General features: G+C 45.6%; 1 protein-coding gene across 1 annotated transcript in view; it reads right to left on the bottom strand.

The window, feature by feature from the left end:
- Window positions 1-1,414: 1,414 nt before the first annotated feature.
- Window positions 1,415-26,408, bottom strand: part of PTPN9 (protein tyrosine phosphatase non-receptor type 9) — a 57,549-nt gene continuing 32,555 nt past the window's right edge. Inside the window, exons 5-13 of the mRNA XM_066635424.1 lie at window positions 22,808-22,913; window positions 16,174-16,284; window positions 13,304-13,632; window positions 10,638-10,731; window positions 9,020-9,089; window positions 7,133-7,211; window positions 5,828-5,978; window positions 4,268-4,475; window positions 1,415-3,106 (exon numbers count right to left, since the gene is read on the bottom strand). Coding sequence (XP_066491521.1) covers window positions 2,892-3,106; window positions 4,268-4,475; window positions 5,828-5,978; window positions 7,133-7,211; window positions 9,020-9,089; window positions 10,638-10,731; window positions 13,304-13,632; window positions 16,174-16,284; window positions 22,808-22,913 — 1,363 coding nt within the window. The 3' untranslated portion in view covers window positions 1,415-2,891. The remainder of the gene's footprint in view (window positions 3,107-4,267; window positions 4,476-5,827; window positions 5,979-7,132; window positions 7,212-9,019; window positions 9,090-10,637; window positions 10,732-13,303; window positions 13,633-16,173; window positions 16,285-22,807; window positions 22,914-26,408) is intronic.

Raw genomic sequence — 26,408 nt, 5'->3', positions numbered from 1 at the left:
TACTGAGATGTGCAGAGATAGAGACTGAGGTATGGGAAAGTCCTGTAAGCTGTGTTGATAAAGGAAGTCCCATCTACACTCTTGTAGATTTTTTATGCTTTTACCAAAAAAAGTTTGAGTAGACTTTGAGTAGACTGAAACACAGTTTCAGATATTTTTGTGCTTAAATTACACAGGCCAAAACACATTTTGCTTCCTTAAACATTACACCAATTCCTGGGTATATTTGGGGTGCCGATTCCAAAAATGGCATCCGTTTTGCCCTATCACATCTAGTTTTGGAGACATGGCATAGCCTCTTTAGTGAATGGTTCAAGCAGCTTCCTCATGAGGAAGCCTACACCATGGCTTCCTCATGAAGAAGCTACTTTAACCATTCACTAATGAGGCCATACTATATCTCCAAAACTAGACATGATAGAGCAAAACGGATGCCATTTTTGGAATTGGCACCCCAAATTCATATCAAACCACCATAAAGTTTGGGAAAAACTTTTCTGACCCTCAATTTTGTAGGCCTGTGTTATAAGAGCCCCCTCTTAAAAACTGCTGAGATGTCAGCATTCTGTATGGTCATGGTTTGTGTTCACCTAGGCAGCTATAGAGCATGACAAAGTATGGTCTGCACATGTGCTGTGGGAGTTTGGGAGAGGGTCATATATTGGTACAGCTATTGGGGGGTATGAGTCGCTGTCTGGCTGTGCAGTCTGCCTTGTCAATTGTAAAAAACAGACAAAAAACAAAACCGATGGGTGTGCCTTGATAATTTTAGTGCCTTCTGAGTGTGCCACGATTTGAAAAATGTAGACAATCGCTGTTCTAAACCATCTCCCCTAAGCACAATGCATTTCTAAAGAAGAAAGGCTACATATTATGGCCCTCAATTGCACATCTGTAGCTGTGGGGTTCCCATAGTCCTATACCTGAATATATAGTATGAGCACTTCATCCTTGAATGTCAAATGTAACAGACACAGAAGCAAAACAGGGCTTAGTGACATTTACACACCAGTGCTTGCATCACTCTGGGTTCTGTAAAAACAAGCGAGAATTGTAACATAGTGGATGAAAGAGCTGCGAATCAGGACTTTTCTAAGCTCAGATCTTAGCATGAACTCAACAGGTGGTCTTAGGCAAATCACTTCCTCTGCTTTGACTTCCGAGCTGGAATGTTTGAATTCCAATCCATGCAAAATAACAGCATGAGTGCACTTTGTAATGGGACCTTTGGCTGATCATGGCTTAGTTTGAAGCCTAACTGATGATGTCACTTCCAGCCATCACTTCCAGGTTAATGACATAACTTCCAGTGGGTCCTGACAAGATTTGTCATTCTAAAAGGTGAGTCCCAGGGCTAAAGAGTTTGAGAACCACTGTCCTAGCCATTCACAAACTTTCAGTCAAGCAGCAAACAGATGGGTTGTAGGTATATTTATGTGTAAATACAAAACAAACAAAATAAATTCCCCCCCAACTGTAGTCGCCATACAACAGCGAATAGGAACATTTACAGTTATCTCCAATTCTGACACGATCAAGTTAATGTTAAATACAAAACAAAAATAAAAAATAAAAGATTGTAAAAAATAAAAGAATATACACATTCAGAAGAGCTTATTCCAGTATAAAGTTACTGAGGTTGGCTCAACCACGACCCTCTTCTCCCGGGAGCGGGAAGAGAGGGGCCTGCCTTCAGAAAACTAGGAGCGTGAAACCTCGTCACTGGCAGGCCGCGTGCTACACAAAGAAAGGGGGAAGAATGCAGAAAGCAAAAATCAAACCGTCTCTATCTGTGTTGTTCTTGCCATCTAAACTTTTACAGACTTTTGCCTGACACTAGCCAAGCTCTGGTTTCCTTCTCCCTCCTCCCTGATATCACATGGCTCAGGTAGGCTGAAGAGGAGAGGCTATGGAAAAGCACAGATCTGAGCGTATAAAAAAAAAAAAAAAGAACAGGCTCCCCCTTGCACCTATAACTTCCGAAATCCAATTTTGTGGGGCAAAATCCTCTGATGTCTACCACGCTTTGTACCAGTCCGCTTAGCATTCTTGGCAAGTGGCAAAGTTATTTCCTCCGACATCACAGGAGAGACTGCCCACAGGTCTTCAATTTGGGTGAACGACCTTTCCATCTCCTTTAAATCAGGGAGGAGGACATCCCGAATGGCCTTTTCATCTGGATGTAGCACACAGAATCTGCCGAGGACTGAGCACAACCTGCCGTGACCGCATCTGCCCGCCCCACCCACCAGTGACAGGTGATCTTGATTCAAGGGGTTTGTGCAACAGACATTGCAATCTGGACATTAACGCATGACAAGTGTGCGTATTTTAAAGCTGTATTGGAGGATGGACTGGGTGGGCTTGGGGGAATATATATATATATATATACTGACGAACATACATATAGACTTAGTGGCGGGTAAGACTTGAAGTGTGGGGTCAAATCTACCTGAACCTCAGGTATAATTGGGAAATTTTCCTATGGTATTAAATGGGGGTCCTCATTTCAAATGGTCCCAAAGAGGAGGATCTGGCTGATTGGCGGCAAGGAGTCAAATCTTCTGCCCGCTCACCTTCATGGCAAGACAGGACCACAGTTTTGTTTTTTTATAAGGCACAGTTCAGTCAAGGATGCTAGTTATAAAGATGACAAACCTTTTATAGCCCATGGCTACTAGCTGCAACTTGTCCTAGCCAGCAAGTCCAAAGGAAGGTTCTCTAGGGGGCCACGATGTTGGCTTGCATCAGTGTCATTGGCAATGTTAATCTGAAGACGCAGACGAAACTGGATTGGTCGAGAGGGAGGCAGGAGGGAGGAAGGGAGGAGGGAAATCAATAGTGGACTGGTCCCTGCTTATCAGGCATCAGTGGGCTCCCAGGTATTCCTATTAGCTCTTCTCTTTGCCTACCCTGGTAGGATGGGAGGGTAGCAGGTTTTCTCTCTGAGCATGCTCAATGATAGCCATATAGCAGAAGTAGTACTGCTCCGGGGTCTGGATGCTAAACGCTCGCTGGGTCCTCATCCGCACCACTGTCTGGAAGACATTCAGCGTGCCCACATCCTGCAGCTGCGACAGACAGATATCCAGGGCGCAGAAGGTGCCTGAGGGAGGGGGAAAAAGTGCCATCAGCCATCCCCTACACAGAACTAACCAAAACACTCTACATTCACTCTAGCCCTTCACTTCATCTTCTGCTCCATTCCCTCTTTTCAAATCCAGAAAGCATTGGGGGGGGGGGGGATGGAGAAAGAGGAGAAAGGAGTGGCTGGGGCAACAGGTACGGTGGTAATGGCAGGCAATCCACTGTCTTAGGCGTGCACCTCAGTGTGCTGCACGAACAGGCCAGCCCTAGCTACCCCAGATTTCATGAACGGTTCATGGAGGATACTGCCTTTTGAAAGGCTGCTCTGCGCAACCATTTCTAAGACAATGGAAGCAGTCAAGCTGCACTTCCAGAGCACTGAATTGTTTCATTTGAGAATCCCAGGGGACTCCGAGTCAACCACTGATGTATCTTTGTGCAAAAATTGAAGATCCTATTCCATCTGCCAAGCAGGAACCCTGCAGCAGCAGGAGTCATGTGCGCCAGTAAATTGAACATGCGAACACACCAGAATTCACAGACTGTGCTATGATAGCAATTTGGCTGCAACGGGGACACTGCAGCCACATGAATGAAGGGGCCATAAATCGGAGGTAGAGTAAATGCCTTTCAGGAAGGAAGGCGCCTTGGATTAAAAGGATCCCAGCGAGTAGGTGCTGGGAACAGCCCGAGCCCATTGAGAGCTATTGCCAGCCACAGTACACAATCACAGACTAGACAATGAAAGACATGTCATAGTGCAGGTGGTGCCTTGGTATCCACAGGTGATCTGTACCCAGATCCCCCATGGATTTATGTAGTAAAAGTCCATCACAGGTTACAAGCCATGATGGGTATACTTAACCTCCTGATTTTAGAAGTAGGCTACCTCAGAATGCCTGATGCAAGGGAGGCAACAGGATGCAGGTCTCTTGTTATCTGTGGTCTCCCTGAAGCATCTGGTGGCTCCCTGAAGCACTGTGAGATACAGGAAGCTGAACTAGATGGCCCTTTGGCCTGATCCAGCTCTTAAGTTCTTATGACTTACCTGTTGAAGGTGTCTTATCTAAGCTACTACACTCTACTGACAGGCAGTAGCTCTCACAGACCTCAGGGGGCTCTTTCTCAGCTCTGCTACCAGAGACCCTCAGAAACCATTCAAGCTTCCCAACAGACTTACCTGTCCTGCCGATGCCGGCACTGCAGTGCACCACGATAGGTGGTCCCCCTGGGTGACCTTTGTACCGTGACCCCAAGGCACTGACCGCCACCCTCTGCTGCTGTTTGACCGCCCCCAGGAAGTCAATGAGCGTCGTAGCTGAAGAAGGGACGCCATAGTCAGGCCAGCTCACATACTGGAAGTGGGTCACTAGACGCCTCTCGCGGCTCTGTGGATGCAAGGGAGGAAGGGGCAAGCAGGGTCAGCTACTCTCACTCATGACTTCCATCATACCTTCACCCCTTGCCTATAGAAGGTTATTCTTTCCACCCCACCACACTGGGCCCCATGCACTGTATCTAGTCCTTGGAGGAGGGCTGCAACAATGCCAGCTCAGCAGCAGGGGGGCCTACTTGGAGGCTACTGCATATTATGGAGCCACTGGGTAAAAAGTCTATTAACTTTGTTCGTGCTACTGGTGCTTCCAGTAACAGAATCTACTCAGAACGGTGTACTATATACTTCTTTTTTAAAAAAATCTACATGAAACTGCCAGGACAGACCATCCAATGGTGATGATATATTGCACTAAGCCATTTCTGTTCAATGTTGCATATACGCAACAGGGATCAAATGTGTACACCTGTGGGCTGGGCAGAAACAGGTTAAGAATATTTATATGCCGCTTTTCAACAGGCTAGTTCACAAAGCGGTTTATTTAGAAGCAAATAATTCTATGATTGAAGCTGATGACACACATTTTCTCTATTCATTTTTAGCTTCTGATCCTAGGCAGGAGGTGGAAACTCTTAACTTCTGTCTAGAGATAACTTTGAGCTGAGTAAGGGCCCAATCCTATCTAGTTTTCCAGTCCTGGTGCAGTTGTGCCAATGGGGCGTGCACTGCATCCTGTGGTGGGGAGGCAGTCACACAGGCCTCCTCAAGGTACGGGAACATTTGTTCCCTTACCTCGGGGCTGCATTGAGGCTGCACCGGTACTGGAAAGTTGGATAAGACTGGGTCCTAAATCTGGATCGAGTTGCAGTTTGTTCAGCCAAGACAGAAGTGCAGTTGGTCTAAGGTGCTGCTCATTCAATGGGATGTGTTCAAGCTACCTGCACATGCCAGAGGACTTGAGGGAAGAGATGTGATTGGTGGCAACCACAAAAACAGCTGGCTAGTGAGCCAAGCCCCTGCTCCTGACCATCAACAAGGTATTTCACTCATTGCCAGCTCAGCAGCCCTTGGATCCTTTGCACATTTGCGGGTCAACATGTGCAATACTCACATTGTCTATCTAACGTGAATGGACCTTATGCAACTTGAATAGACGATGTACAGAATTCCCTGTCCCCTTATTAGGAGGATGGACATGCTTCACACTGTCTGGGGAACATACCCCCAATGGCTGATTTTAATACCTATTCTCTGTTCAACTCACAGAAAGCACATTCTGGAGCCGCACTGTTATTTCAGGACCTGACTTTCAGTTTTACTTGCAACCAACCCTTGCATCTCTTTTTGCCTACTGACCTTAGCCCTTAATTCAAACAAGTGGAGCACAAGCCTAAAGATGCTGACCTCACAGTTGTAAATCTCCAGAACGGTTTTCCTGTAATGGGTGAGGTTCTCCATTCCGAGGTTGGTGACTGCAAGAGTTCCATAGTAGGCCTGAAAGTCTTTCTCCAGGGGCCAGTATTGGCCGCACTTCCTTCTACCTCCTTCTTCAAGCCTGTAGTACAAAGTGGGGAGGGGAGGGGAAAGAGTTGCACATTCACTACACTAGCATGGAAGGAGACTGCTTTGCTCACTGAGCAGCACTGCTGCTGACCCCTAGCCTCAGGTCAGCATCTGGACACAGCATCTAGAGCACAAGGTCTGGGTATGAGAAACTGAGGCCATCACTAGCCAGACTCCTGTGTTTATTACAGGGGTGCTTTTCTGTCATAAGACTTTTTTGTTTTGTTTTTACTGGGATTGATCTTTAATTCACACACACACACCCCGTGCAACACTCCTTCCCCTAAGATGCAACAATCAGAAGACTACTGAAAGAGCATGTCCCTGAAAGTGAAATGAAACAGAGCTTTCATCTCAGTGGGGTCAACCATAAAGCCATTTTACAGATAAGAAAACTGAGGCAGGAAAGAGGGGGTAGGTCACATGGCTTTCTGCCAGGTTAGAATATGCCTACTTTGTGAGACTAAGGAAAAACACCTCACAGATACATGAAATAATCAGCCATTATTATTATTATTATTATTATTATTATTATTATTATTATTATTATTATTATTAATCAACCATCAGTAGGATAATGGCAGGCTTTTTACCCCATTTCTACCCAGCCCACAGATGTACACATTTGATCACTGTTGTGTATATACAATGTTGGGCAGAAATGGTTTAAGGAGATTTGACACAGGAATTGAGGCTGGGAGAAAAAGGGCTTGCATCCAATGGAAACTGCAAGAGTATTAATGTCAGCTGCCAAACTGGATTTCACATCTGTGTACTGAAACTGTTTTTTTAAGATTGAGACTTAGGCTGCAATCCTAACCACACTTTCCTGAGAGTAAGCCCGATTGAACAAACTAGGACTTACTTCTGAGTAGACCTGGTTAGGATTGTGCCCTTAGAAACCCAGTGTGTTAGAATAGGAAGGGACCTTGGAGATCATCTAGTCCAATCATCTAGTCTAGCTGCTTGGTGCAGACAACTACTGCAGCCCGAGAGGTGGCCCTCCAGCTTCTGCTTCAATGCACTCTGAATGGCCAAAGAAATGGAAAGGGCTTTAAACCAGTCCTCATGGAAGACAATCTCTATGTCTCAGGCATTAGGAAGATTGAAAACTGTTCCATCTCAGACACATGCATGCTCGCTTACCTAGTTGTCATGACAATCACCAACACATTCTGCTCCCAGACCATGCGCCAAAAATCGTTATATGTATTTTCTAACGGCCCTGAAGAAAAACACCAAAATACATGAGGAGAAGGGAGAAAAACAGTGCACAACATTTTTGATCCTGTCCTTCCAAATGAGTGCGATGTAGAACAAACAAGTGTATTTCCTCTACTCAGACAGTTCCTCCACTAACTCTGTTTAGGAAGAGTGCAAAGTAATGTATCTCTGGTGTACCACCTCCTTCCTGAAGCCACAACCCTGATTTCTGTTTCTCTGGTATGCTCTAGCGCAGTCTTTCCCAAACTGGTGGGCTGCAACCCAGGAGCCAAGGAAGCACTTGTCCCTGCCCCTTTAAGGGGTGGGGAGGGAGGGAAGGCAGCAACATTATCCCCAGGAGTGGGGTTTTTTACACTTACCTGGGAGAGTGCAGGCTTCTGGGAGTGTGTGTGTGTGAAGCCTTGCAGACACCTCTGGGCTCCCCAAGCCTCTGTTACAGTTAAAAATACAACTGAAATCCATTTCTTGGGGATCACATTGCTGCCACAGCCCCTCCCCCACAGACACAGTGCTCCCAACTGCCTTGTAGGAGTTTGGGAAGCACTGCTCTAGTGTGTGCAGTGCACAGAGCATTTTGTTGTGGGAAACTTCTCCTACATTCAGTTCACTGTGACAGCCAAAAATGAATCCTCCACATCCATAGGCACTACAGTTGTGCACCACTTAATGATGGGGATACATTCTCTGATCCCCATTGTTATGAGATTAGGTCGTTATGCAAACATTCAGCCCAATCTAGTGCCTTTGTTGTGTAAACAGACACTTCCTACCAGACACTAGCTGGTTGCACAGGCTGGAGATAGATTGCCTTTTCTTTGCATTAAGAGTCTCTGACACTTTGCTGCAGGCTATAGGAGACCTGACTGCCTCATTACAAGCCTCTTTGTTGTGCTTTGACCACTATCCCAGTGGTTCTCACACATTTAGCGGGGGACCCACTTTTTAGAATGAGAATCTGTTGGGACCCACCAGAAATTATGTCATGACCAGAAGTGACATCATCAGGTAGGAACATTTTCCTAGGCTGCACCGTTATCCACACTTACCCAGGAGTAAGCCCCATTTACTATCTTTGTTAAAAGAATATACACAGTAGCTTGTTAAAATACAGGTCTGTAATATTTCTCCAAATGCAGTCACATACCATGATAGCATCAAGTCTAATAAATTAAAAATAAAATATTGAAATGAATAGGGACCCACCTGAAATTGGTTCATGACCCACCTAGTGGGTCCTGACCCACATTTTGGAAACACTGCACTATCCTATATGTGGTCCCTTAAGTGGAAGGTTGTTAAGCAGTGCATGCCTGTATGTCTCTAATCATCACACGCCGGGGACAAAATGAGGATGGCCAGTTCCATCATGCCCTGCATGGGAGCTGTGTGAAGGCATCTGATTGGCTGTTCTCAGAGACAGGATGCTGGATGCACAAAGCAACCATTATGCTCTGGATATTAAAACACATGTGGTGCGCCTGTCATGTGGCACACGAAGTGGTGGCAGGTTCACTAGCAAGCTACATGGAAGAAACAGAAAGGTGAAGCCTGGACTCAAGTTAGAACATACCACCGCCATCATCTCTGGAACATGGCCTGCCTTTATAGCTATCATTTTACAGGTATATGTTTCTGATCGTTATTTTCATCGTTTTTTTGTAAATGGCTCTCATCCCTCTTAGAAAAGCAGTCTACAAATTAAGTAGATAAAGGCAAACAAGTGTGGTTGTTGCCTGCTCTTTTGAGATTGGTTCTAAAACATTCTGTGCATCTCTGTGTTGAGTTGGGAAGATTGGGGGGCATCCATACCTTGAGTGCCAATGTAAGCGTTTCTCTGCTTGTAACCATCCATGAAACTGGCATTGATGTAATCTGTCAGCTGAAAAGATACAACAAAAGTTAACCCTCGAGCATTCTGAAGGAGCAACACTGAATGGGAGACAGAGTGCAATTTACTTAAGAGCGCAGGTGTGCGCTTGCAAGGCGGGGGAAGCAGTTAACAGACTTTGGTTCCCCAAGGTTCTCCTCCTGAACGACCTCACTGCTTGCCAAAGCAAAAAAGGCCACATTCTATCAAAAATACACAAATGTGAATCAGAACAATATGGTGGTCAGAATCATCAGACTAGGACCAGAGAGAGTTGGGTTCAAGTCCCTGCAAGGACATGAAGTTCCCTGGGTGACTTTAGGCCAGGGTTGTCAAACATAAGGCCTGTGGGACAGATGTGGCCCCCAGAAGCAATTTTCCTGGCCCCCATTATAATTGGGCACTGCCAGTTTGATCATTGGTCTCTTCCATGTCTAGAAATTATGAACAAGCTTTGCACATTTTCTCTTCTGTCATTTGCAGCTAATGAGTATCTCTATGAGAACAAAGTGCTTATTTCTGGCCATCTTCTGTTTTATGATGTCACTTCCAGCCCTCTGCAGGCACCATGAATGCTATTCGGCCCAATACATGAAATGAGTTTGATACCCCTGCTTTAGGCCAACCACTTTTTCTTGGCCTAACCAACCTCATAGGGTTGTTGTGAGGATAAAATGGAGGTGAAAACCCAAGTATGCAAGTTCTGAACTCCATGGATGATACAGCTGAGGTTAGCATGGCGGTTAACCGATTGAGCTGCCAATCAGGACTTCCCTGATTCGATTCTGCCTCTGTTGCTTAGGCAAGCCTGTCTTAGGCAAGCCACTCTCAGGCTTAGCTTCCCAGATGCAATATAAGGATAACTATTCTTACTCCCTTAAACGCCCTTAAACACATGGAGCACTTTGTACACTTAGAAAGCACTATACAAACGCAAAGTAGTATTATTCTCCAGCACACAGGAGTGCTACCTACTCATACGGATTCCAAGCACACTGTTTGAAATAATCTGGAGCACAGCCCTTTCAGCCCTGGTTTGGAAGCACAATGCACTGTTTCTTTAATTTTCTAACAAGTTAAATTCAGCAATAAGATAACTAAAATTCTCCACTGCCAGTCCAGCCAGTGGTTCTCACACATTTAGCAGCGAGTTCCACTTTTTAGACTGAGAATCAGGGCCTACTGAAATTGATGTCATAACTGGAAGTGACATCATCAAGCAAGAAAATTTTTAACAACCCTAGGCTGCAATCCTACCCACACTTACCCAGGAGTAAGCCCCATTTATTATCATTGTTAAAACAATGTGCATAGTAGCTTGTTAGAAGTACAGGTCTGTAATATTTCCCCAAATGCAGTCACCTACCATGGTAGCATCAAGTCTAATATCTTAAAAATAAAATATTGAAATGAATGGGGACCCACCTGAAATTGGCTCGCGACCCACCTAGTGGGTTCCAACCCACAGTTTGAGAAACATTGCAAAAGTGGGTTTGACATGCCAGTGGTCTGACTTGGGACAAGGAGGCTTTCAAGGGCCTGATGCTTTATCTTGCTTACCTCTGGGTAGCTGAACTGTTTGGACAACTTCACTCTGGTCTGGTCGAGGCATGGTACATCGCCGTATCTATTCTTCTCTTGGTTGAAGGCTGCTCTGCAGCAGGTGAGAGGAGAGCAGACAGTGAGCAAGACAGAAGAACGCCTGGACCTTGCAACAGTTCGGGGACTAGAGGAAAACTCTTTCTTTAATTGCTGGATGGAATCTTAGGGTCCAATCCTATCCAACTTTCCAGCACCAGTGCAGCCACAATGCAGCCTCAAAGTAAGGGAACAAATGTTCCCATACTTTAAGGAGACCTCTGTGACTGCTGCCCCACCACAGGATGCAGTGCACAGCCCATTGGCACAGCTGCACCAGCACTGGAAAACTGGATAGGATTTGGCCCTTAGGGTGCTACAGCCAGCCCTTCTAGAAAGCCCGCTGTGGCAAACCCCTAAGTGGTGGTCATCTGCCTTTGTCTGCCCATCCACTTCCACCATTCCTCCCCCTCTCAGTCCTTGTATTCCTCTTTTGCTCTGTTCTGCTCTTTCTTTTCAAATTCAGGAACAGGCAATGGCTAATGCACGGTTAAATCAAGTGGGGAGGACGAAGCATTTGGTGTGCTGTCTCAAGTGCTAGGAAGTCTTGGTCCAGTGCTGGCAAAAAAAATTTTTTAATCCTTCACCCAGCTAATCCAAACTGTGTACTAAGGAAATAATGGGTCTTTTAGTCTGTAAACATTAAATACAAAATACGAGAAATCATGCAATGTTTTGAGAGCTACTGTGGCACGGTGATCGGATTAGGACTGGGGATCTCCAGATTCAAACAAACAGCCATTAAGATATGTGGGTGACCTTAGACTGATCAAACTCTCTCTCTCTCTCTCTCTCTCTCAGTCTGACCTACCACACAGGGTTCTTTTGTGAGGATAAAATGGAGTGGAAGAACTATATATGTTGAGCTGAGCTCTTTGGAGGAAAAGCAGAATTGAAATGCAACCAACCAACCAACCAACCAACCAACCAACCAACCAACCAACCAACCAACCAACCAAACCAACCAACAAACAAAAGACTGCCTAGGTTATTCTGCAACTTTTCCTACCCGTCACCATTTATCCCAATTTTAGTGATCACAAGGAAGCCCCACCTTTATTCATTACCACCCATTACCCCTTTGGGCTACTGAGTTTTGAGCAGGCACTGAGTTCAATCATTGTCCAAGGAATGGTCTGATGGCACATGATATGGTCACCTTGTTGAAGGTATGCAGCACTGGGTCCGGCCACTTGGGTTGCCAGATTAAATGCACCCCCAAAACTAAGAAGGTGGGGCCTGTCGATGTCTCAATAAGGGGCCTGGTGATGTCACACAATTGCACACATAAAAGGAAAACAAAAATTAGGGGGGGGGAAACAATCCTTACCTTAAAAAAAAATTTCCCAGTAGGAAAATGGCAAGATTTTCTTTTTCAGAATGACATGCGAAGCAGGGTTTTTATATGATTCCTAGCCTAGACGCCTTTAAAAGGGGATTGGACGAGTTTCTGGAGGAAAAATCCATTATGGGGTACAAGCCATGATGTGTATGCGCAACCTCCTGATTTTAGAAATGGGTTAAGTCAGAATGCCAGATGTAGGGGAGGGCACCAGGATGAGGTCTCTTGTTATCTGGTGTGCTCCCTGGGGCATTTGGTGGGCCGCTGTGAGATACAGGAAGCTGGACTAGATGGGCCTATGGCCTGATCCAGTGGGGCTGTTCTTATGTTCTTATGATACTGTTACAATTATACTGCTTAAAAACTCCCACTGCCACACCACTCTGCCTCTTCCTGCACTTCCACCAAGCCAAAAGGCTGAGACAGAATGGCCCAGTAGTGCACACTGAATTTGGAGGGGGGGAGGAAGAGAGGGAGGGAAGGCAATGGGGGTGGTTCTCCAAAGCTTCTCAGGTCCTCCAAAACCTGTAATGGGCCAAAAACCTGAGATCTGGCAGCTATAGCTAGAGAACCCAAGATGGCTTTTGATACCTGGGTCTCAAATCTGAGAGGTGCCAACCCTATTATAAACTTGATTCTTGCACCCAAGAAAGATGAAAAAAGGGGTGAACAGGTTTTTCTAGCTGCTGCTGTAAACTTGTTTTTCTATATCCCACAATCCAATCCTTACCATTATTATAAGCAGCGCAGGGCTAGGAGGACTACCTGAGAACCCCATGTATGCAGTCTTGAGTTCCACCACGAAAGCAAATAAGATATGAAACAAAAATGTCTTCACAGCCATCAAAGTCTAAATATATTCCACTCATTTAAATAAACTGGCAGATTCCTGGATGGCTGAATTTTCCATACTACGTATATTGCATATCGAGGAACATGAGTGCTTGGGTATCAGAGGGAGTATTTTATGGATTTATTTGAAATGTGGACATGCCACCTTGTTAGAAACATTGCACGGTAATTAAACATAACATAGTAAAACAAAACAAAACATTGTAACTTGTCCAGACTTATTTGCAAAGCTGTTAATATAACAAGTCCAGGTGCCCAGAACATCATCAGAGCAGGCGCAACAGACCCTCAGAACGTCTCTGTGGAACTCAGGGCATGCATGAGATGATAGCTGCATCTCCATTATAATTGGTCTTGCCTGGTTTCCAAACACCATCACCACCCCTGCACTTACAAGGAGCAGACAAATGTGCCCGACGGACTCCTGCGACGGATGCCCTCGTACTCGTCATAGATGCCCCGCTTCTGTTTCTGGTTCACGTGCTCCAACACTTCCTGCACTGTCATGGCCTTTGGCCCTGGAACATGCACGGAGCCATTATCACGAGGAGAAGCCAGCGGAACCAAGATCAACTCGTCAAGAGGGTCTGGGTGACCGTTCTGCTGTGGGAGGAACCTGCAGTTCCAGTTGAGGGGATCCAGCTTCAAGGATCCACCCAGGTACTCGGGGAGACATTCTTGGGGCAGGTGTTCCTTCAGCTCTGACATCTTCACCATTTGAACCTGAACAAGAGTTCCAGAGAAGCTAAGTAAGCATACAACAAACACAGGGACTTTAAATATGTAAGGAGGACACAACACCAGGAATCTGACCAAGAAGGATGGGAAAATAATTTTAAAGGTGATTGCTTCTGTCCAGATATGGAAGATGGGGGATGCTTCTGAAAGAACTCATCTAAAAATTAATGGCGAAGGTATGATTCTGTTTTATTACACTTGTAGGGGGATAGCAGGACCATCTAATTTAGAATTAAAGATATTACATTGAAAATTTATGGATGTTTTTGGCTTCTCGCAGTACATTTCTCTTGCGCTTGTTTTCAGGAAATCTTGCTCTCTTTATACTGTGCTCCTTAATTAAAACAACTGAACATATCACAACCTCACAGCATCTCTGCTTCTTGATTTGCTCACAAGTCCTCTCTCCTTTACTTGTAGCTGTCATGTTGAGATACACCAGTAGGTGGAGCAGAGCACTGAAAGTCCCCCGCTGGCCCCAGATACTTCCATTTAAATAAATGTTCCAATTGAAAACAACTAAACTTGCTTCTACTACCGAAATCCACCTTCTTTCAAAGGCAAACTCTTTGCTAACCACTACTCTCAACTTTAGCAAAGGGATGTTGCCATATGATAAAAGCATATGATTTATACTGGTAGGGAGATTTACACCAGTAGGAAGAACTGATCTGAAGTCAGCCAATGCTGCTTTTTAAAGCAGGGTGCAAGCAAGTCTAAAATGTTGAAATTGGACGTTGCAAAGAAGAGCATTCTAGAAACATAGGGAGCTGTTGTATGTTGAGTCTGACCTTTGGTTTAACCCATTTCTGCTCAGCCCACAGGTGTACACATTTGATCTTTGTTGCATATATACAACCTTGGCTTAATCGCTTAATTGACCTCAGCATTATCAAACCTTGGCTGGCAGCAACTCTCCACAGTTCTGTACTGAAGGTATTCCCAGATGTTCCTGAAAAAAGCCAGAGACTATACCTGGGCCCTTCTGAATGCAAACCAGGTGGCTCTTCCACTGACCCATGGCCCCTCCCTTAACCGACACTTGAATTTTGTGAAGAAACCAATGTTAGAGGTTTAAAAACAAAGAAGAAAAACCTAACTGGCTCAGTTCATTTGCATTCCACGCTCACGCCAGTGTGCTGAAAGGAAGCTCACTGAAGGGATTGGTGTCCAGGGCAGTCCTCTCCTCCAGCCCTTGCAGACTGTCCCAAAGAGCCCCTGACTACTGGTGGTCTTTGCCAAGGCCTGACTGGACCCATCGCTGGGTGGCCCACGTACAGCATGTCCCCTGGAACAGCAACATAGTTGCTGCTGGGCTGGCTGGGGCAAGCCCAGCCACCTAACATGATCAGTAAGCAATGCAACAACTACCCTCAGGCTCGCTGCAAGGCACCTGGGCTGCAGACAGTCCTACTCCTGCCAGATGATGGGCCAATGATGTGACCACCCACCCTCAGCGATCCGCCAGCAGAGCTGGCAGTACAACCAGACAGGGAGAGGAGGCTCCCTTCAGGATCAGGGCTTATGAAAGGAGCAACACTTACACCAGAGCTAGGGCAGGAAGGGGTGGAGACCTGGGGTGCCTGTCTATAAAGATTCCCCAGCAGCCAATGAGGAGCTAAGTAAAGGTTAGGCATCTGTGTGTGAGGATGTCTGCCTGTGATCCCTGGAAGAAGGCAGGAGGAGGAAGCCAGGTGGTTTAATTCCCCCCCCCCCCCGGGCCATGTCTGAGACTGCTTGGGCTCTTCTTTGCACTCCTGAGCAAGGCCCTGTCCCCATCCTGGGCACCTTTCCATAGCTGTCAGCAGCATTCCTCATCTGAGTGGCCAGCACCAATGGTGACCCGGCTGTTCAAACCGTACAAATGGCAAGCTATCTTTCTGGGATAGCCAGGGAGACAGGCCAGGGACAGACTGCACTTGCTCCCGGTGTGGAAGGGATTGTCACTCCCGAATCGGCCTTTTCAGCCACACTAGACGCTGTTCCAGAACCACCTTTCAGAGCGCGATACCATAGTCTTTCGAGACTGAAGGTTGCCAACTAAAACTTTCTGGGAACACTGGCATTGAGTAACCCCAATATGCTTCCAAGGAATCACAACTTAGAGATCTTGGCACCTATGGTGGCAGGCGAAAATGCTGCCCCTCTTCTGTGGTGATGTGACAGCTACTGCTTCTGCTTGAATTGGACAAGGAAAATGGAACAGAAGGGAAAGTTGCAATTTGATAGATTGCATAGTGGAGCCCTGGTGCCACCATGAATCTCAGCTCTCCAACACTTCTCACCTTCTTTACCCCTGATGACATACAGATGGAGAGGAAATTTGTCCACCTGCCACCACTTGAGAGTGGAAGGGCAACAAGCAGACTGTTGAAAGGGGATGTCATTGTCTCCACGTTGCATGTCACTGTGCATGATTCCAGCGAAGCAGAAACTAAGGATCAATATCATGCATGACCTTGGGTGGGACCGGGATGTTCCTTCTACCACATCTAATCCCTGTCAAAGCAAGTGCTTTCTACTCACCCTCTCTCGGAGTTTCTCTTTAAGCAGCAGGCTGATGATGGAGTAAGGCACTCGGAACCACATAGGGGCACCCACAATGAACACCTTCTTGAGGCGAGCTGGGAAGGCTCCCTGTGAATACATACAGAGCAATGGTTTGAAGAACAGGAATCGGTTATACTGGTGAGATCAGTGCAAGTGGCAACAGTGGAAGTGAACCACTTCTGTTCCAGAACTAGCACTTCTGGGTTCATTGACCCCTTGTCCTTCTCTTCCTACAGCTAGATTGTAAGCTGCTTGGAACAGAGACCCATTTTTTTGGGCATTGTCATATACATGGATGGTGCTACCTATTTAACAAATTAAATTAGAAACATCCCCATCTAAAGCCAAACCCCCAAATGTTCAGTTGCCTGGCAATCTGGGAACAGGCAACACTTCTCCCTTTCTCGTAATATAAGAATGGAGGCGAGGGAGGCTATCATCAACGTAATAGATCGGCAGCAGATTCAGGACAGACAAAAAGAAAGGGCTCCTTTGCATAAATGTGCATTAATGTGTAGCGAAGGCCACTAGCTTGTGGCAATGGCCACTAGCTCACAAGGCTTTAAAAGGGCATTAGACACATTCATAAAGGAGGAGAGATCTCCTAATGGCTATTGGAAAATATAGCTAAACCGAACCTCCATGTCCAGGGGCAGTATACCACTAAAACCTAGAGGGAACACAATAGAAGAGAACTTGCTGCCTCAATTCCTTCTTGTGGCCTTTCTAGAAGACTTCAGACAGATGATTCAAATGGGATGAATCTTCCCCTGGACAAATTAGGAACATACAAAAAGCCCAACTGGACCAGGCTGAAGAGTCTGGTTCAGTTGGGCTTTTTGTATGTTTCTAACCTGCTCAGGGGCAGAGAGCACAACTGAGAACTGGCAGTCTGCTGCTCTTCCATCCCACCTCAACACAAGCTTCAAATAAGCTCTTGCTGGAGTTTGGCACACACAAGGGTTTTGAGCAGTACTGTTACCAGCTTTACAAGGAAAAAAACAAACAAAAATCGTAGGCAGAAAAAACATAGACGCAAAATCCACATCTTGAAAACATGGGCAGTTGGCTTGGGAGTGAGCCATTAAAAGTTTTTGTTTCGATGAGAACGCAGTCATCCAAGGATCAACAGCATCTGCTTCTCAAGCCTTCTGCTTCCCCTCCTATGGCCAACAGGGAGAGACGGAAACATATGCCAGGGTACCAAAATTAGATACTGTGGTTGTAAAAGAGCAATGTGTACTTCGAAGACTGGGCAACAATCAAATCTTACAGCAACTTGCAAGTCAATATTTGGAGATAACCAACTTGCCTAGTGTAGGACTCCTGTAGAGAAACTGCACCATTATATAAATGAAAATTGTTATAAGATGATCTATAGATGGTATTTAGCTCCAAAAAAATTAGCTAATATGAGTAACAAGCTATCTAATAAATGTTGGAAATGTCATGAACATGAGGGGTCTTTCTATCATATGTGGTGGACGTGTAAGAAAGCAAAACATTTCTGGTCAGAAATATATATAGAGGTCATGAAGGTATTAAGTTATACAATTCATAAAAGTCCAGAACTGTTTTTGTTAGGTTTAAACTTGGAGAAAATTGTAGATAATGATACAGCCTTATTATGGTATATGGTGATTGCAGCAAGGATGGTGTATGCGAAGTACTGGAAACAAGACAAAGTGCCCGATATAGATGAATGGTTACAAAAGATGATGTATATGATGGAAATTGACAAACTTACAAGGAGTTTGAATGAGCAAATGTCAGAGAAATTTTACTCGGAATGGCATAAATTTAAAGTTTATCTGGAGAAAAACTGGGAGGTTAGGCGTTTATAATGCTTATTAGAATGTCAATAAGAGTTATATAATGAACAAAAGTTTATCTTGGTTAAAAATAAAATTGTAAACGGTAAAAACGCTGTGGGAAGTCCGAGGTGGGGGGGGGAGGGGAAATGAAATAGATAATGAAATAAATGAAGATATGTAGAAATGTAATGATTGAAATGAAAGTTGATGATTTGGATCTACTGAAGATACAATGTATTGAGAGAATTTCAATAAAATTAAAAAAAAAAAAAGGAGAGAGAAACTGCACCATTAAGAGGTTGGAGATGAATCTGGAAGAACTCAGAAGACCTAATCCACTTCTGTTTTTTTTTTTTACACAGTGAATGAACCAAAATGATGGTGGAAAGATTGCAAGCCCTCTAAGAGAAGGAACCATTACTATTTATCTTGCTGTGCAAACTGCTTTGTGAACTACTTTGGTTGAAAAGCATTTGACTAACTGTGGATGCCAGCCCGTGCCTGAAGGGCCTCAGAGACCTCCCAGATGCAAGTGCCTTCCAATCACATCCAGGAGGTCTCTCAGGTACAGGGAGGCCGTGTGCAACCTCCCTGCAACTCAGAAGGCCTCCAGGAGGCTTCTGAAAGGCACTTCTGGTTTGTCAGCAGTCCTCCTGCTGCAGATTTCACTATCCACGGAATTCTGTGTCTGTGGGGGGTCCTGGAACAGATCCCCCACTGATACTGAAGACCTACTGTATACATATGTTTATTAACAACAATAACATGAACAAATAACTGGCAATGCCTACAGCCTTAGGCCATAAAGCATGCTCTTCACCACTGAACTAAGGGCCCTACCCAATAACTAGCATTGTTTAGCTTTGTTTAAAATGCACATAAATGTGGAGGAAGGAGATAGAGATAACATTTTCTCCCCTGCCTGGCCATAACGCTAGAATTTGGGGTAATCAGATGAAACTTGATGGACAGTTGATGCGAGACGGACAAAAGGAAGGATGCAACACACGTTGCTTACATTAGTTGATGGACTCAAGTGCCACAGAAAGTGGAGGTGGCCACTGGATTCCACAACTTTAAAAGGGGATGAGCAACATTCATGCACCAGAGGTTATCAATGGCAACCAGCCAGGAGAGCTGAATAGAACTTTCATGTTCAGAGGTACTCTACCACCAAACACTGGGGGCAAAGAGTGGGAGAGGGGTATTGCCTACATGACTTGCTGGTGGGCTTCCCGAAGACAAGGGGGTGGTCTTTGCAAGGGGAAACATGTTGAACTTTTAAGGTTGGTGGGTTCCAGGAAGGAGGTTCTTATGGTCTTTGCACTAACTAGGAGGTTTCAAATCAAGAAGAAAAGAATTCTAATTAACAGTAGCACTGACATCACCCTTAACCATGGAGGAGACTTGCTTGGAAAGGTGGGGCCTGGGCATTTGTAAATGGAGAGGAGGGACAGTGGGGGAAGATAGAGGGAACACCATCTAAACAGGCCTCTGGTGGCTTCAGGTTAAATAACGGAGTCATTTTAAATTGAACAAGCATCTTTCACTATCTTCTGTGGCTCATGGCATTTTTTTTAAAAGGGTCTTTAAATACAGGAAACAGCTGCTTTGGAGTTTTCTGGGAAATGGCTCCCAACTCCTTGACTGAGCCATTACATGGGAACAGATAGTTTACAATAATAGTCAGCACTTGGTCATCCTGCCGAGGGTGACCGCTCTTGATTAAAAGCCACATCTTGTCTGCGTGATTCATTGCACAAACTGCATCGCACCAGCCAATTACTGCATTTGGACTTGGTTGATAAACCTGCCTAAGAAAGCATACCATTTCCACAAGACCCTGGGGGACCATCAAGAGCCTTCTGGGAGATCATCTGGGCATTCCTGTACAGGCGGGAACCTCTTCTGTACCACATCATCTGGTTATTACCAAAAGCAGAATAACTTGACCAATTACCACAAATAAGAGCATCAGAAAAGCCCTGCAGAGTCAGGCCAAAGGCCCACACAGTACAGCATCCTGTTTCCCACACTGGACCATCTAATGCCTCTGGGGAGTCTAAAGTGGGAGCGAAAGGCATACTTAAAATAGTGTATAAAGTGTGTGGCATCCTTCCCTTCCTCTGTCCCAAATCTGCATATAATAATCATCCTAATTACAGTGTCCCCTTAGAATTCATGGAGGATCCATTCCAGGACCCCCCACTGATACCGAATTCCATGGATAATTGAATCTGCAGAGGGGCCTGACATGGCGACGCAACTAACCTGGGGGCTGTGCCATGTACTCCAGAAGTTGTGTGTGGCCTTCTGTCTCTTCAGAGAACCTCCCAGATGTGATCTGATGGCACTTCTGGTTTGCACTGGCCACTTCTGGTTGCGTTTGGAGGTGTTCTGAGGCCCTCCAGTCACTCGGATCCACAGGTGCTAAGCCCACAGATAAGCCCATTGTAATGGGCTGATTGAAGGATCACAGAATCTTAGAGTTGGAAGGTACCTCAAAAGATCATCTAGTTGAACCCCCTGTATGTAGCAGGAAGTACCACCTCCTTTTATCTGCCTGGAGCCTCCTGCCGGTTTTGTTGGATAACCCCTGTTCTAGCATTGTGAGAGAGGGAGAAGAACCTCTTTCTCGCTCTTCCGCCCACTTCTTCATAATTTTGTAAGAGTTAGGATGCAATCCTAACAAACTTTCCAGCACTAAGGTAAGGGCAATGCAACTCCAAGATAAGGGAACGAACATTCCCTTACCTTGAGGAGGCCTTCATTACTGCCACCCAACTGCAGGATGCAGTCTGTACCTGAGTGATGAGTTGCTCAGAATGAGGAGCCTGGCCAGATTCTACAGTTTCTTCTTCATCATCATCATCATCATCATCATTTGCATACCGATTTCTGAGAGGGTATAGCACCACGACTGGCCCCCCACCACAGAATGCAGCATGCACTCTGTTGGTATGGCTGCATCAGCACTGGAAAGTTGGAAAGGACTGGGCCCTTTGTGAGTTCCTGGCAGAGGTGAGATTTGAAATAAGGAAGTTCCATCTCATGACTAGGGGTCAGCAACCTTTTTGTTTAACGAGGCCAGTCATTAAATGGCAACATCATTATATCGCCACTGAACTTCCAGGTTGCCGAGCCCCTGGAAGTGGCCCACAAGGAGCTCAGCTTGGAAGCCTCCCTCTCAGTTGACCACCAGCCAGACAGGGAATGGCTAAGCCACCCTCCCAACCTCACAGAGTCCTTGTCCAAGGGACTCTACAAGCTTGGAAATGCAGACTCTGCCGTTCCCGGTCCAGCCCGCAGCACCTCAGGCAGAGGCTTTGCCGCCCAAGCCAAGCTCTATGCAGGCTGGATGACAGGCTGTACTCACAGGCAGGCTGGACTCACAGGTTGTAGGTGGCTGACTCCTGTCTTACACTACACAACACCAGCTCTCTCATAGCACCAGCTAAGATTTTACTGGCTTGATGTGTCTCCAGATCTCTGTCACGAGTTTCAGTACTGGCATTTGGAGTGAAAGTGCTGCGACAGAACTGAGATCAGACCAGCAGTTCCCTTGGCGTAAAGGTTGCTATGGAAGCATGAGGAACACAGCCCTGAGGTCTTCTTGTCATAGTCCTTGAATCAAAACTCTTCCATCCCCTCCAACTCATCATCAATTGTTCCTAATGTCTTCTGCTGATCAGCAAGGATTGTGATTCTCAAGCTCGCCTGCCAGTCTGTTGGCTTAGCTTTCCTAGAAGGAGAAGGCTGGTTCGCAGATGCTTTCTCCCTTCAGTTCTTTTAAGAGAGGTTGTTCTTTGGATGTGTTTGCATCCTTTATGCTCCTGCTGACTGCCCCAGAAGGAAGTCACAATCTAGGGCAGACTGTCCAGCTTGTGAGGGTGGAAAAGAAAAGGACAGCCTCCAAACTGATTCTTTTCGCTTCATTCCAGTACCTGAAGAGTCTAAAAACTGTAACCTGGTTCTGAAGACTCTTCATTGTAACCTGTTTTAAAATGAATACAGTCCATACAGCCTTATGGGAGAAGCAATGCAGCAGGGCAGAGAGAAATCTGGTTTATTTTCCTCCACTTTGAACTATTTGGAGAATTCCCCTTTTCTGACTGTTAGTGGGACACCATGACACTACCAAGCCAGCCCCTGCCTGCATCCCACCTTTCCTCTCTTTTTTGTGTCAATCTAGATCAGGGCTGTCCAAACTTTTTGGCAAGAGGGCGACATAATCTCTCTGACACTGTGGTGGGGGCCGGGAATAAATTTGAATAAATTTACATAAATGAATATATTAGAGATGGAACTTATATGAATGAAGGTCTAACAATAGCTCAAGGACTATAGAAGGCCTTACACAAAGCAAGGCCGGTGTTTCCTTTGCTGCCACTACTACATCACAGATGTCAAAGAGCAAGCAGCTCTTGTCCCACAACTCATTCAAGAGGTCAAACAGTCACCCTCATCCTGAGAGCAATTGCGTTGGGCCAGCACGGGCTCCAGGAAATCTCCAGAGGGCCAGAGGCTCATTAGAGACTTGGGAGAATTGGGAGACCGCGACGGCCACAAGTGGCCCCCGGGCCGGGGTTTGGGCACCCCTGATCTAGATTGTAAGATCTTTGGGGCACGGAATGGTCTTTTCACTCTTTGCAAAGCACCACATGCAGGTGCAAATTATTTAAAAGAAGAAAAAAACAAATTCCCAAACACTCTAGAATAGATAGCACGAGTGGGGACAGAATCTGGAGGGACTCAACTCGTTAATTAAGGAACACGACACAGTTTCTCCTTTGTACCTTCAGAAGGTTGAGGATCTTCTTGCTGAGGTCCAGCTCAAAGTTGGTGTAGTGAGATCCCGCCATGTCATATATGAATACCAGGCCATTCCGCTGAGTTTCAAAGCTGGATAATGGAAGGGGGGAGCGGAGAAGGAGTGTAAAATAATCATTATTCCATAACACCAAATATTGATTAAACGTCATTTCTATACAAACTAGTAGGATGGAGATCTGCGGACTGTCATGGGAAAAGCAGGGAAAAATGTATAAACAAGCAGGTTGCCTCTATTACTTAAAGCAGTTCAGCTGAAAGGAGAAAATCAAGCACTGCAGTCCTTGAACCCTGCCTGGCCCCAAGTTCCTCATTCCCTGGAACTCCTCATAAGGCAGTGAAATAACTATGTGAACCTGTTACAGCAAATCAAGAATCTTGTGGCACCTTAAAGACTGAGAACAGGAATGTGGCAGGCTTCCGGGGAATACAGTCCATTTGGTCAGATGCAGGAACTATGATTCCGAGGTGGCAGGTTGTACGTAACTTCTTAGACCTATGTGAACAGTCTTTGGGGTGTGCTGGCTGGAGCACTGGACATTTAGATCCGGGTAACTCAGGTTCAAATGTTGACAGAGCCATGAAACTTAAGTTATTAGTAAATCTTGTGGCACCTTAAAAGCCAACACATTTATTGGGGCAAAACTTTCACGGACGAGTCCATGGCCACTTGAATAATAGAACACATTTTTCACTTCAGAGTAAGACTTAATTAGCTTTCATTCAATATGGGGGTGGGGGGAAGAACTCCATGAGATGCGCATGCCAATTAGGCCAGAGATTTACAATCTTACTTTCAGTTCCCAAGTTCAACCGCCTTTTTCTTTGTATCGCTCTCCCTGTATCTCCTTTCCTCTAAAGTCCCCAGCCAAGGGGGACTGACTCTTTATGCTTTTTAATAGCATTTAGACCTGGCCCCCAGATTCCAAGCCCTAAAGCCGCCCTGAATGCGTTCAAGTCCCAAGGCCTAAGAGAGATTTACATGTTGCAGCCAATGCCTTGCGAAAAGCCAGCTTGGCTGAGCAACTTTTCCATGAGCTCACTGCAACTCTTCTTGCATCCAATGAGCTGGCACTCTACTGGGTGTCCATCAAGCAGAACTGCTGGTGGGGAGTCGGAAAGAAGACTGGAACTGGTTTTGACGCAAAAGCATTAAGGCTAATTTAGCAATAGGACTTGGCTCCCTTATTCGAGGGACTGATTTTCTAAGCCATGCTTGGTGGCAGATTCCAGGTCAGTGTAGCCTGGGCTTCCTTCCTTATGAGAAAAGGCTACAACATTTGGGGCTTTTGCGCTTGGGAAAAAAGGCACAGGGGACACAAATGAAGCTTATAAAGTTATGCACGGTGTGGAACAAGTGGATAAAGAGAGGCTTTTCTCCTTTTCTCACAAACCAGGGTCCATCTGGTTAATCTCAGTAGTGGAGATTGAGTGGTAGTGGAGACCAAAGGAAGCTTTTCACATAGCGCATACCTCATCTATGGAAATTGCTGTGAAAAGATGCGGTGATGGCCATCAACTCAGATGGCTCTAAAAGGGGATAAGACAGATGAATGGAGGACTGGTCTATCACTGGCTACTAATCATGATGATGGCTATACGCTACCTCCAGACCAGGAGACACTGCCTCTCTGAATATTAGTTGCAGAGAAGCAATGGTGGGAGAATCAGCATGTGGTCGGTCTGTGGAACTCCTTGCCACAGGATGTAGTGATGGCATCTAGCTTGGACGCCTTTAAAAGGGGATTGGACAAGTTTCTGGAGGAAAAATCCATTATGGGGTACAAGCCATGATGTGTATGCGCAACCTCCTGATTTTAGAAATGGGTTATGTCAGAATGCCAGATGCAAGGGAGGGCACCAGGATGAGGTCTCTTGTTATCTGGTGTGCTCCCTGGGGCATTTGGTGGGCCGCTGTGAGATCCAGGAAGCTGGACTAGATGGGCCTATGGCCTGATCCAGTGGGGCTGTTCTTATGTTCTTATGAGAAGTGCATGCCTTCATCTCCTGCTGGTGGACCTCACACAGGCATCTAGATGGCCACTTTGGGGACCAGGAGATTGGACCTATGGCCAGATCCAGCAGAGCACTCAGAAGTATGTGAGTGGCATGCTTTTCCACATGGCATGCTTTTCTCGCTGTGTGAACTGGAAGCCATTGGTTATGCCCTTGTTTCTTCTGCTAACTCGTGGTGATCACAGGCAAGCCACTCTCTCTGGGGACCACAGCGGCAGAAAATGTGCATTGCATCCAGTTTCAATCCCCAATCATCACCCCCAACATGGTCAAGGCTGGCTCCAGGCTGCAGCACTTAATAAAGTACCCCTCCCTGAGCCCCCTCCTACTTGAGTGGATCCTAAGGAAATCACTCCATCACCACCACACAAAGACCATGAACGGTCATCTCACGGTCATCTCAGGGATCAGCCGTGGACCCTCCTGAGGGCTTTGGCAATTCCCCAGTAATGGAATTAATAGCAACACAGATGCTCAATAATCTACTTCTGTTACTTTTGTATCATAATACTACATAATGTGCACATAGCACTTTCTGTTCACAAAGCTTCGCGTGTATAGTTGTGTTGTAAGCCTGATGGCAATGGCCCAGTAGAGTAGGCAAGTATTATTACCCTTCATTGCAGCTGAGGCTGGGAGGGATCAGCTTGCCAGCGGCCACCTAGTTCATGGCAGAGGTGAGAACTGAAGCAGGGAAGCCCTGACTTGCAATCTCTCATCACTATGCCACACCAGCTCTCATATTTCACACTATCATGTTATACGTTAGAGACTGTAAACCTGAGGATAAGGTGGAGTAGAGGCTGTATTAACCTTTAATCTTGGTACAGCACCTTTTTTCTATAGCTCAGGAAGGAGCTGTAACTCAGCGGCTGAGCACTTGCAAAAGTCCCAGGGTCAATCTCTGGCATCTCGAGGCCAGGCAGAAAAAGATTCCTGCCAAAAGCCCCTAGAAAGCTGCTGAAATCAGTGTCCAGTACTGAACTTAATGGTCTGGTGTAAAGGCAGCTTCTTATATTCCTTAGATGTTAGGCACATTTAACAAGAATTTTTAAACATCCTTATTTTAAAGATGATGATATCACATCTTTAGTTCTGGCTATCTCTCCATATTTCCCTGTGCCATTCAGAGGATCTACATAATAACTTTCACACATATAGTAGCAGTACTAGGCTCTTTGAGATGATAAGCAATGATAGCACCTAATTTATTTGTTGTGCGTATTACCGGATTGCAAAGGTTTTGTTTAATGTTTTATGAAATGACAGAAGAAGAGAAAGCACAAAAACCAGAGCTGACAATATCCTGGGGAGAAGGACAATTTCGTCAAAGGTGGGTGCTGTTTTCACATGTTTTTAAAAACATGCCATGAGATATTTTTTCAATGTAGATGAAAAATAGCATGTTGATTTGTTAAACAGCTGCAAGTTGCAGGGCGCTGCAAAATGTTTTTACCATCTGACAAGGTTCTGCAGTGAAAATGGGGCATGAGCCGACTGCAAAGGTTGTCACGCGTCCAAGGTGGTAGTTTTTCAAAAAGCACCTGAGGC

Source organism: Tiliqua scincoides, chromosome 8, assembly GCF_035046505.1.
Source record: "Tiliqua scincoides isolate rTilSci1 chromosome 8, rTilSci1.hap2, whole genome shotgun sequence".
NCBI classification, from domain to species: Eukaryota; Metazoa; Chordata; class Lepidosauria; order Squamata; family Scincidae; genus Tiliqua; species Tiliqua scincoides.
The sequence above is the reverse complement of the archived record's forward strand: the minus strand, read 5'-3'. Positions and strand labels throughout refer to the sequence as shown.